The 12,205-nt window shown below is 40.4% G+C and overlaps 2 protein-coding genes across 2 annotated transcripts; one reads left to right on the forward strand and one right to left on the reverse strand.

Annotated features, from left to right (window-relative positions):
• On the forward strand, nucleotides 1–10,994 carry LOC109475990. The gene is made up of 7 exons (XM_019776799.1): nucleotides 1–133; nucleotides 1,159–1,328; nucleotides 3,426–3,539; nucleotides 6,060–6,207; nucleotides 7,280–7,452; nucleotides 9,636–9,749; nucleotides 10,460–10,994. The coding sequence occupies exons 1-7, from the start codon at nucleotides 49–51 to the stop codon at nucleotides 10,508–10,510; spliced, it is 855 nt and encodes a 284-aa protein (XP_019632358.1). The 5' UTR covers nucleotides 1–48; the 3' UTR covers nucleotides 10,511–10,994.
• On the reverse strand, nucleotides 10,520–10,975 carry LOC109475991. The gene has a single exon (XM_019776800.1). It carries the CDS (start codon nucleotides 10,973–10,975, stop codon nucleotides 10,520–10,522), a length of 456 nt encoding a protein of 151 aa, XP_019632359.1.
• Nucleotides 10,995–12,205: the final 1,211 nt, after the last annotated feature.

Genomic DNA, 12,205 nt, shown 5'->3' on the forward strand with positions numbered 1-12,205 from the left:
GTTTTACCGGTCAAGAAACCTGTCACCTGTCTCCACGATCATCTTAGAATGTCGTTTGACTTAAAGAAAATATCTGGCACTTATAAGATCACCGGGAAATCCGACAACTTTGGAGAGATCATGCAGAAACTTGGTATTCGTTTTTTATGGTTTAACGTACATGTTCAGACGTACGATCATTCAATGGAGTTGTTAGGAGTTCACCACGTAACTGAAGTCTGTATCCATATCATGTGCCACGTTTAGATATATACTACTAACTGGTATAAGCCTTGCGGATTATGCAAGTCATTCAACTTAACCCAAACCCGTGTAACCCACACGTATACGTATACTGTGTACGTATACTGTGTAACCCATACAGTATACGTTACGGTATATATAACGGCACATGATATCTCAACTTTATAATCCTAATACGTAGATACCATTGTGTATGTTCAGTTGAAAGGCAGCCTCAAGAAATGCGTTTTAGACCGACGTTTTTAAGGTGGTTATATAGAGGATATGTTTCGTCATGTGTGCTAAATAACGTCACCTAGCGGTCATTGACCTTTGACCCAGTGTACTCACACAAGACAGCTAACTATTTAAACATTAGTTAGGGAGTGGCGATTATACTACTTTTAAATTTTCGACTGTATCTTATCAGAAAACTTTTAATTAAGTGTAATTGTCAAATTCTTGTTTGGATTTACTCTCTCATTAGGCCATACCAATTTAAATTGTTGTTTCTCTGATTTGCCTAGTCCATTTTTTCTGAATTGTAACAAATAAATAGGTTCTGAATCAACGGCAAAATGCTCAATGAAAGACATATTTTGGCCCCAACGGGATAAGAAAGTCATTTTCTTCCTAGTTGTTAAAGTTTTTCAATGTAACAATGCAACTTTTTTTTATTAAAAGTTCAAAATCTATTGTTTGAATTATAAACCAGCCTGGTATGTTGACTTCATGACTCATATCGTAACATTTCCGGCCTTTACGGAGTACCTTGGCCTGTTTTTTTTCTACCTGTCGCTTCATATTTTCTCTGAAATAATCCGAGAAACAACAAATTAAATTGGTGTGGCATTACCATGAAATAAAGGTGCTAAATAAGCATAAATAGTAAACCTTCAATACCAAACATGCCAATGTTAATTTTTTCTTCTTCAGGAGTCCCACCAGAGGCCCTTGAGAAGCTCCTTGCCTCAGAGATTAAGAAAGAAGTGACAGTGTCTGGTGACACGTTTACTGACAGGACAATATTTGGTCGGGAATGTGCGAACACTCACACACTAGGACAGGAGAGTGAGGAAACAGACGCAGTGGGGAACAAGAGGAAGGTGGGTGGTACATTCACAAAACATCCAGTCTGTACACTAGGACAGGAGAGTGAGGAAACAGACGTAGTGGGGAACAAGAGGAAGGTGGGTGGTACATTCACAAAACATCCAGTCTGTACACTAGGACAGGAGAGTGAGGAAACAGACGCAGTGGGAAACAAGAGGAAGGTGGGTGGTACATTCACAAAACATCCAGTCTGTACTAGGGCTGCGGACCGGTACACTGTACCGGTCCAATACCGTAAAAATCGTTTCGGTACAGGTCCAAAATACCGGATCATGAAGTAACGAGTATATACCGAAATAGCTAGTTTACACCATGTATATGACTAAAGATAGGTAAATCCTACCACAAAGACGAAAAATTAGCACTGGAAAAGACGTAAACACCGTCGATTGATTTGAGATCCTCAGTCTCACGAGACATCGCGAGAGTGTGTCTGATCCAGGGTTGTGATTGGTCAACAAACTCAAATCAGGTCAGAGGTCAGTCATTTTCCCTTCCCTCCAACACTTTATTATTGTTTCTGTGTCATGATTAAAGAAGTGAAGAACACGTGTTAATTTGTCAAATTGTTCAGGTACAGGTACAGGTCCGGACCTGTACCTAAACCTCTGTACCAGTACCTGTACCTGTACCTGATGTTACGTTTAGGTACGCAGCCCTAGTCTGTACACTAGGACAGGAGAGTGAGGAAGCAGACGCAGTGGGAAACAAGAGGAAGGTGGGTGGTACATTCACAAAACATCCAGTCTGTACACTAGGACAGGAGAGTGAGGAAACAGACGCAGTGGGAAACAAGAGGAAGGTGGGTGGTACATTCACAAAACATCCAGTCTGTACACTAGGACAGGAGAGTGAGGAAACAGACGCAGTGGGAAACAAGAGGAAGGTGGGTGGTACATTCACAAAACATCCAGTCTGACACACTAGGACAGGAGAGTGAGGAAACAGACGCAGTGGGGAACAAGAGGAAGGTGGGTGGTACATTCACAAAACATCCAGTCTGTACACTAGGACAGGAGAGTGAGGAAACAGACGCAGCGGGGAACAAGAGGAAGGTGGGTGGTACATTCACAATACATCCAGTCTGTATTAGGCCACACTGATTTAATTTTGGCGACGTCTCAGGGAGGAGCCTAATGGTACAGTATTGTGTGCAGTTCGCAAGAATTCTAGGAATTGTACAGGAATTTTGTCCACAGGCATGGAATGTCCACAGGGATGTCTACTTGTTCTGTCTGTTGACAGTCCTACATTCCTGGAAACCCTTGGGAAAACCTGTCTGCCCCGGATGCCCTACTTTCTGTGACCCCGGGCTCGTTCACTATACACTCAGAGGGGATTGTAGGATACCAAGGCTTCCTCAAAATCATGAAATCATGACAGTGCCATGCAAACAATAACCCTAACAGCAACCACCGTCGCCATGGCAATGTATTTTTTCATTGCCAGTCTTGCTATGGATGACATTCACGAGCGCACTGAATTTCGCCTCCTCTGAGGCTCTGGTCTAGGTGCCATCCTCCGTAGCCCACGGCAGCTAGAGTTACTAACAATGTTACCAAGTAATTATGTCTACCTTCGTAGAAGTAAAACAAATTGATGTACATTTATATGAATGTGTTTGAGTAAGAATTAACATGAGAGCTGACCATGTGTGAAGGTAAACATGATGCATTTGCTTTGCAAATGTAACATTTCTAGCATAACAAGACTGGCAATGAAAACATACATTGCCATGGCGACGGTGGTTGCTGTCAGGGTTATTGTTTGCATGACACTGCCATCATTTCATGATTTTGTGGAAGACCTGGTAAGTCTAGACAGATACAGTGCACTCCTCCCCTGAGTGTATAGTGAATGAGCACCGGGGTCACAGAAAGTAGGGCCATCCGGGGCAGAGAGGTCTTCCCAAGGGTTTCCAGGAATGTGGGCATAGATGTGGGTCAGAGACATGCCTGTGGACATTCCATTCCTGTGGACAAAATTCCTGTACAATTCCTAGAATTCTTGCAAAATGCACACAATACTGTGTATTAGGCTCCTCCCTGAGACGTAGCCAAAATCTTGCATTCACTGCTGTCACCCCACAGGTGACCTATACCATGGAGGGAGACACCCTGGTGTACGTGTACCCTGACTATGACGGGAAGGGACTGGTGGTCCAACAGACACTCCGGTGGACGGACGACAAGACCATACTACATGTAAGACTGGCAAATTGTGGTAGAAATCAGTTCCTTCGAGAGAGCTAGAAGCATACTTCTCTTTTATGGTTAGGAGGATCGAAAAGTACATTCGGTGTGGATGTTGAGTTGGCTGTTTTTTATTCCTTGTTTTAAATGCTCACTTTACACAGACAATGAAATCCTTTATTATGTTTACCGAAGGAAAACATATTGTGTCTGCTACGTTTCTTCTTCCTGTTCCAAATACTGACCTCTGACCTGGCCAATGACCTGATTTGTTGACGTTTCTCACCATGGTAACTGGTGTTGGGTTACATAATGTTGCAATCTTATAGTAGGAGGGATTTATACTCCTGTCTGACCATATATATGAATGTAGGAATTAACAGAGCAGACCATATGCGAAGGTAAACATTATGCATTTGCTTTGCAAATGTTTCTAGTTTAGTTCCTTACAGTTTAATAGAACAGGAATATGCACACTTACCGAAAGCAGAACTGTTCAAACATAGTATGACATCCAATAATCACGATGTAAAAACCATGTTAAGTTGTTCATACATGTTTCAAAGGAAGATTAGATAGAGATCCTGTAGATACAGATGTAGCAAAGAATTGTTCCTTCTACCCTTGTACATGTACGTCTAACTAAGTGCATTTGACCCATGTAGGGCGTGAATATGCAATTACGTTCATTGTTATTCCAGGTCAGAGTCCCTGTCAATAACTACATAAAGGTTGTCCTTGTCACTCCGTTAAATGACAATGCATTGTCATTTATTGTTCTTCAAGGGATACAAGGTTGGAGATCAAGAAGGGTGGACCGAGGCTCAAAAAATCTAAATTATTGACCCTGGCGTTGTATAATTGGCCATATTGAAGACCAATTAGGCCATGTTGATTTGATTATATGGATGACATCCTCTAAGAACCCCAAAACTGATGCGAGCGTACGAATAAAAAAAGGTTTGTCAAAGTTTGGCAAAAAACAAGTTGCTTTCATCATGAAATCTACGTGGTCATGAAGGTTGAACAAATGACACAGAATATGGTATGGCGAATAATATAGTCTTTAAATTCATTTCTTTACAATTTACGTCTTTTTTGCTTGCTTTTTTGCATTCTTGGACATTGGTATAGCTTTCCAATATTTTCTTGGAAACTTACGGTATATATTTGCTAATTTTACAACAGTTTTGTACGATTTACAGTATGGTTGAAAGCTTTTTTTTTTGGAAACGGACAAAAATTCATGCGCGCGCGGATGTCATCCATATAATCAAATCAACATGGCCTTACTTACATGAAGACCACTGGCTATGCAAATACTGCACAGCCCCGTATCTACCTTGTATAAGCCACGTGTACAGTTCAATACAAATCAGCTTGCCATTCACTCACTGTCAAGCACACATTGAGAACCTAGCAATGAGGTAATGTGTTTGCAGAGTAGTTGAGTGGTTACATTAAACTTTGAAAAGGGTCAAGGAACATATATAGATTGGTAAATTCAGCATGAGAGTTACAAGCTTGATATCATAAAAATATACTTTATTCGCATGTAATCATGTAGACCAACACAGTGCTTCTTTTGGATACGTTTTACATCGCACATGAATTTCATTTTGTTATGGAATGTACCAAATATGATGTTATACGTGACAAGCTATTTACATTTCTCGAATTAAGTACAATAGATTTCAGGAGTCTCGATGTTGGAGACAGTGAATATATCTTTACATGTAAAGGTCCCCAAAACTTAAAAATTGGAAGATATGTAAAGGAATACTTTGTTATTAGAAAAAATTCCGAAACTTGTGATTATCCCACTCGATTGTAACACTTTATCATAGACTTGTGCTATCCCTTATTATTTGAATAATTATGATACAGATTTGTTAGGTTTTATTCCACATTAGGTCTTGTTCAACACACTTACTTTTATTGTTTGTTACTCTCTTTATGTAGTTTGCCATACATTGTACCATGTGAAATTGTCGTGCAATAAAGTTCTTCCTTCCTTCATGTACGTTTTGACAGAGTAGTTGTACTGAATGTCCTTGAAGTTATTATTGAGAATATATGGTAGACTTTGCTCCACGAATGAGTCATGTCTATTGATTGCGTGTGTGAGATGAAAAAGATAAGTTAAACTTTGGGTCACGTATGAATCAATAGTATCATAAGTGTTGCGATTTTCCAAATATGATCATTTTGGGTATTACAGAGTTAGAAGAATTAGTATTGTATAGATTTCATGTGTGAAAGAGGTGCAAATATGCCACGGTATGGTACTACAATAGTAACAATGTAATGGTAACAGTAGACTAACTGTTAACAGCATTACACTATAGGTCAGGCAAATATTTGCATGGAACGTAGCAACAGCCGGTTGTCAAACAGCCAAATGTGCCTACACATGTCGTACAACCTGGCTACATAGCCATATATGGTGTTGACCGTGTGTACTTTACCTTCCACGCCACCAGTCGACCTTTTATATAACTTGTCGTACAGCGGTTCCTCCCACTTTAACTCGGACTTCTAGCAGGTGACGCTCTCGTCTGGTCTTTTCCTCTCACCCGAGAAAAATCGTCCAAAATGCCGTTTGACTTGGCTAAAGGTACCGGTACCTGGAAGGGAACCAAGCGCTCCGACAACTATGGAGAGATCATGACCAAAATGGGTATTTGATACTTTTTTTTGTCACAAAATGATTTAGAGAATTTGAAGTACTAACTAGTGTATCTTCCAAAAGAGACCAGCAAGTTTATTCTTGTGCCAACCCCAAAATTGAACACGTAGAGAATTTTTGTACCTATGTGGTAGCGACTTTATTCGTTTACAAGAGCCTTACGTTAGTTAACATTGAAGAAAGACTTCAAAATGCTTTAGAGAACTTGAAGTACTAACTAGCGTATCTTTCAGACCAGCAAGGTTATCCTTTTGCAGACCCCAAAGTTGAACACGTAGAGAATTTTGTAGCTATGTGGTAGCGACGTTATTCGTTTACAAGAGCCTCTACATTGGTTAACATTGAAGATATACTTTCATGTAAATATGTGTCTAGATGATTGTGTGATGTTGGCTATCTGCTCATAGATAATAATTATAATGATTATGGTATTTTAGGTCTTCGTTAAAAACAATTAAGTTACAGACGTAGCCATCGAAAGGTTTTGTCCTTGGTAAGATTTTTTCAAGGTGATTGAAGGTCACTGCACCACAGCTACACGCCCCCCACTGGCGAACTTCGATCCACGCGGAGTCGAGTTACTTATTAGCAAGGAGAGATGATTAATCGATATCGACCGTTTTCTACGATACAGACTGAGACAGACGGTGCTTTAAATCGGAGTATTGTGAAACGTAGAGGGTACGGACAAATGTTAGCTTGAAAGTTCATCTGTGTTAGTAGAAGTCATTACGAAAAAAGGCTTGAACTATAATTTCCGACACACGAAATTGGACAAATTTTCAGTATTTTCAAAGAATAGGGCCGCCCAACTCACCTCGGGCCCAACTCCGTAGCGGTAATTTTGATAAGCGGGCGAAGGTCTCTTGGTTGCCGAAGGAAAACGGCTAACGACCCGATACTAGTCTGACTCCCAGGGGACTCGGTGAGCAGTTGATGATAAGTTGCAGAAATTTAAATTTATTCCTCTCCCCCCACCATCTCTGTGGGTTTGCTTCACATAAAATGTTTTTCAATGCAAAAAAAAATTATGATTTGACAAATGCTTTATTCTTGATCTCAGGAATCCCGGCCGAGGCTCAGGCGATGATGAAAGATGCAGAGTTCCCGCTTGAGATCACAGTGTCCGGGAACAGCTTCACCAGTAAGGGCACCCTGCTGGGCAAGACCGCTGAGAACACCTTCACTCTCGGACAGGAGTGTGACGAGACCGACCCAACCGGGAAAAAGAGGAAGGTACGTGGAAGAGGAATTGATGATTTTCACACTTCCCATAATGCCTATTAGTAAGTGCTGGTCACGGCGCCATGACAGTTCCAAGTGCATCATGGGTAAGTCACTATCGAAGCAACCACAACCTAACGCTAAAATTCAACTGGATATTCATCATTTTGAAGACTGTGACCTACATTAGGCTTGTAAACAACTTGCCTACATATGTGACCAAGACTAATAACTTTGCCAAACTAAAGAAAAACTACTGGATATCTACTGAAATGGCACCATGTTACTTCTGTTTGGAGTCTATCCGCTTCTTACGTTATATCCGTGACCAGCACTAGGCATTATGGGTAGTGTGAAAATGATGTATGTCGTTTAAATCATCACTGGTTTTGAGAAGATAGAGCTATCTTACTGTGAGTTTCTGTCACATCATAGAAAACCATTATAGTCCTTCAGCTGTAATACAACAGGACGTTGCAAAAAGAGTCAATTTTTTCAAAGTCTTGAACGTGGACCACAATGCATCAGGATATAGACCATAATGCATCAGTGCATAGACCACAATGCATCAGGACTGCACATGCGCACTCAGATCTTTGAGATGGCTTATTCTCAGTATGCCTAGCTTGGAAATCTACAGTGTCACGCTAACTGTAAATAACATGACAGTTTGTTTTGGGAACCCACATTACATTCAATTTGTCTTGTATGCCCTCAATATGTCCGTAACATAATATGCTTTGGGTCCCTTCTATTCTACGACTTCAGGGGTGACAGAGTATACAGTGCAATTTTGCGGAATACAGTGCAATTTTACTAGTGACGTTGAATCACGTGACTTGGACCCTGCTTTCCTTGAGTTTCAAGATGGCGGATGCCGCTGACTCACATATTTCTGTCTTTTTCGAGCGAATACGAAACTAGAGTTCCACGATCTCATACCTTCGCCAAATGATGTTAGCCTTTATAACTAAGAAATTATAGATTAATCCCCCTGATTGTGCAAATAGGATCCTATATTGCATCAATTATATCAGTTGATCATATTCTACACCAAAATACAGTCTTATCTTATCAAAGAATGCCAGTATAGCATTTCCTTATAAATTATGCAAATGAGTCCTTATTTGAATAAGTTATGTTTAATTATGTTCACCATCACATAACATTCAAATATCCAAAGTATGAAATTCCAGGCAGTTACCACTATGTAATCATAAAATTTTCTCATTAATTATGCAAATTAAGTCCTCATTTGCATAATATATATCTGCCTGTATTTCTGCCGTTCTTAGTACATATGTCACAAGCTTGAATAATCCTATCATGGAATGCAGCTGATTTATAAAATTTCCTCATTAATTATGCAAATTACATTAATATTTGCATAATTGTAATATTATTATGTCAAGCATTACTTCAGCTACCTACATGCCAAAATTCATGACGATCCATCAATCGGTTCATGAGTTATCCGCCTTTAAACATTTACAACTAACGCCCCTGCAGTTCCAGTGCAAGCAGCTAGGGGGCTCACACTCATGTCACTTTATTCCCAGCACAAGGGCTATCTACCATTTAAATTTCATGACCCTAGCATGTCCAGATCACGAGATATCAAAACCGGAAGTTCAGCTGCAGTACCATAACAAGCCGCTAGGAGGCCAAAAATCTAATCAGTTCCACGTCTCATGAAGACCTACCCACTTACCAAGTATCAAGACAATCCATCTTAGCCTTTTTGAGTCATCGTGCTCACACACACACACACACACACACACACACACACACACACAGAGAGAGAGAGAGACACGAACGCCTACGAAAACATAACCTTCTTGGCGAAGGTAATGATCCCTGTGTTGTAACATGCCCTGTGTGTATACGTAGTATGTAGTGATTTGACTAAGGGTCTATCTACGAGAACGGTCCGAATTCGCTCGAAAAACACAGAAAGATGTGTGTACGCTCCGTCAGCGGCGTCACTGGAAAGCCGGGCCTAGGTTACGTCATTCAACGTCATTAGTAAACTTGCACTGTATTCCGTGAAATTGCACTATATGCTAATACGATTGCACTGTATTCCATAAAATTGCACTGTATAGTAGTAAACTTGCACTGTATTCCGTAAAATTGCACTGTTTACTCTGGCATCCCTGGACTTGTAAAGTTCAATTCTTCCTCTCACCCTACAGGTGACCTACACCATGGAAGGAGACACCCTGGTCTCCGTGCACCCGAACCATGACGGGAACGGTCTGGTGGTCCGGCAGACACGCCGCTGGCTGGACGACAAGACCATCCGTACGGTAAGACATCTAGAAACAAGACTGGCAATGAAAACACACATTGCCATGGCGACCGTGGTTGCTTTTAGGGTTATTGTTTGCACGGCACTGCCATGATTTTATGGTTTTGAGGAAGCCTTGGTACCCTACCCCCCCCCCCCCCCCTCCCTGAGTGTATAGTGAACGAGCCACGGGGTCACAGAAAGTAGGGCATCCGGGGCAGAGAGGTTTTCCAAAGGGTTTCCAGGAATGCGGGCATGTCAACAAACAGAGCATTCCTGTGGACATTCCATGCCTGTGGACAAAATTCCTGTACAATTTCTAGAATTCTTGCAAACTGCACACAATACTGTACCATTAGGCTCCTCCATGAGACGTCGCCAAAAACATCTATGTAAAGGTTTCTAGTTAGTCAACATGTTGCTATTACTGATACAACAATTATCTTATTGGGGACCTGCTAGGTTTTGAAGCTGCTGTAAACTGATGGTTTGACCAAGGAAATATAAGCTCCTTTGTTTGACGATATTCTAGTACATCTATGTTCAAGAGGTTCTTCGTTCCTATGTATTATGTATTGTCTTATGTGTCGGTGGCAGCATGAATATAAGTGTGTAACTAACCATGGTGAGTGTGCCCTCACCATGTTTTATCAATATGTTTCAATAAAAGAAATAATTTGATGGTTGACCTGGAATAACGTAATGTTGTTCTTGTTCTTGTTGCTCCAGGAATACAAGGTCGGTGATCTGGAGGGATTCACTGAGATGCAGAAGATCTAGATCTCGGGATCACTGTGTTCCACCGTGATCCACTGTGATCCACTTTGATCCACTGGGTTCCAATGTGATCCACTGTGATCCATTGTGATCCACTGGGTTCCATTGTGATCCACTGTGATCCACTGTGATCCACTGGGTTCCACTGGATTTCATTGTGATCCACTGTGATCCACTGTGTTTCACTGTGATCCACTGGGTTCCATTGTGACCACTGTGATCCACTGGGTTCCATTGGGATCCACTGTGATCCACTGGGTTCCACTGGGTTCCACTGTGATCCACTGTGATCCACTGGGTTCCATTGTGATCCACTGCGATCCACTGGGTTCCACTGTGACCCACTGTGATCCACTGTGATCCACTGTGATCCACTGTGATACACTGTGATCCACTGTTCTGTGGACATGCCGCACTTCTCTTTCTTCTTGCACCACTTTCACATCCCGACAGTTTTGTTGCCACCATATTAAAGAATTGAGAAAAAAGCAACAACATTGTATTGTCTCTTATTAATTGTAGTCAACTGTGTATGATAGATTTGCTACCTGGACAGCAACGAACATAAATAGATAAAGCTGTTTAGTCTTTTTCAACTGGATAATTGAAATTTTAATGTGTAAACGTTTCAGCTAGTATCCACTAGCTTTCATCAGTACAAAGTGAGGAAATTTCCGGTACAAGAATTAAGTTCTAAATAAACAAAAACAATCCATGTTCTAAAGAAGGTTCTAAATAAACAAAAGGTAACTGACACATTCTAAGAAACAACGAACATAAATTCGTATTCGGCCCAATCCTAATCCTAACTACTGATCTTCTCAATTACTTATCTTGGTAGGGAGCTCTTAAAGTACCATACCAGTGGAGTCACAGTTAGGCTATGTTGATTAAAACAGATATTATAGCATCACTGAAACAACTTCAAAAATTAAGTTTTTAGTTATTAAATAAAATAAAATAAAATAAAGGTATAAATAAAATACAACATTGCATCAAAGTAAAAGACAAAACATTAAATCAGAGCCTAAATCAGATCATATTCATCTGCCATCCACTTTCCAGCATGGCAACAGACACCCTTGCCCATTTTTGGTATGTTGACCACTGTCAGAAGGCAACAATTTTTAGTTCAAAATCAGGTGATAAAATCCATAAAATTAACGCAGTGTGGCCTTAGCACAAACTTGAAGTTCAGAATAAAACTAGAAAGGCCAATATTTGCTTTGGAGCAAATACAGCGATGGGTTCACCACATTTTACCACATGGCAGGGAAAGAATCAGAAACACAAGGGAAAACAATGATTTACATTGATATAACTATAATATGAAGTAACATACAACTAGAACAACAGTTGGATAGCTATTCCCTACTTTATTGGTTAGGATTTTTAATTGCATAATGCAAACTGTTGATTTTCAAAATAAAAAAAAACGTTCATGCCCCGCATTCCAATGCTGGAGCAGAAAAGCTTGAAATACCTACCAAAACACTTGAATAAAGACATACTGTCAGTATGGAAATGCTCAGTGTGCAGGTGTTAATCAAGTTTTTTTAGTTCAAAATCAGGTGATAAAATCCATAAAATTAACGCAGTGTGGCCTTAGCACAAACTTGAAGTTCAGAATAAAACTAGAAAGGCCAATATTTGCTTTGGAGCAAATACAGCGATGGGTTCACCACATTTTACCACATG

The sequence above is a fragment of the Branchiostoma belcheri genome, unplaced genomic scaffold (assembly GCF_001625305.1).
Source record: "Branchiostoma belcheri isolate BF01 breed outbred unplaced genomic scaffold, Haploidv18h27 scaffold36, whole genome shotgun sequence".
In the NCBI taxonomy this organism is placed as follows: Eukaryota; Metazoa; Chordata; class Leptocardii; order Amphioxiformes; family Branchiostomatidae; genus Branchiostoma; species Branchiostoma belcheri.

Coding starts and splice junctions, on each gene's coding strand:
- LOC109475991 (XM_019776800.1), bottom strand. CDS start 10,975: ATGGTGGCAACAAAACTGTCGGGATGTGAAAGTGGTGCAAGAAGAAAG.
- LOC109475990 (XM_019776799.1), top strand. CDS start 49: ATGTCGTTTGACTTAAAGAAAATATCTGGCACTTATAAGATCACCGGG. Junction 134..1,158: donor AGAGATCATGCAGAAACTTG/GTATTCGTTTTT, acceptor TTTCTTCTTCAG/GAGTCCCACCAGAGGCCCTT. Junction 9,750..10,459: donor ACGACAAGACCATCCGTACG/GTAAGACATCTA, acceptor TTGTTGCTCCAG/GAATACAAGGTCGGTGATCT.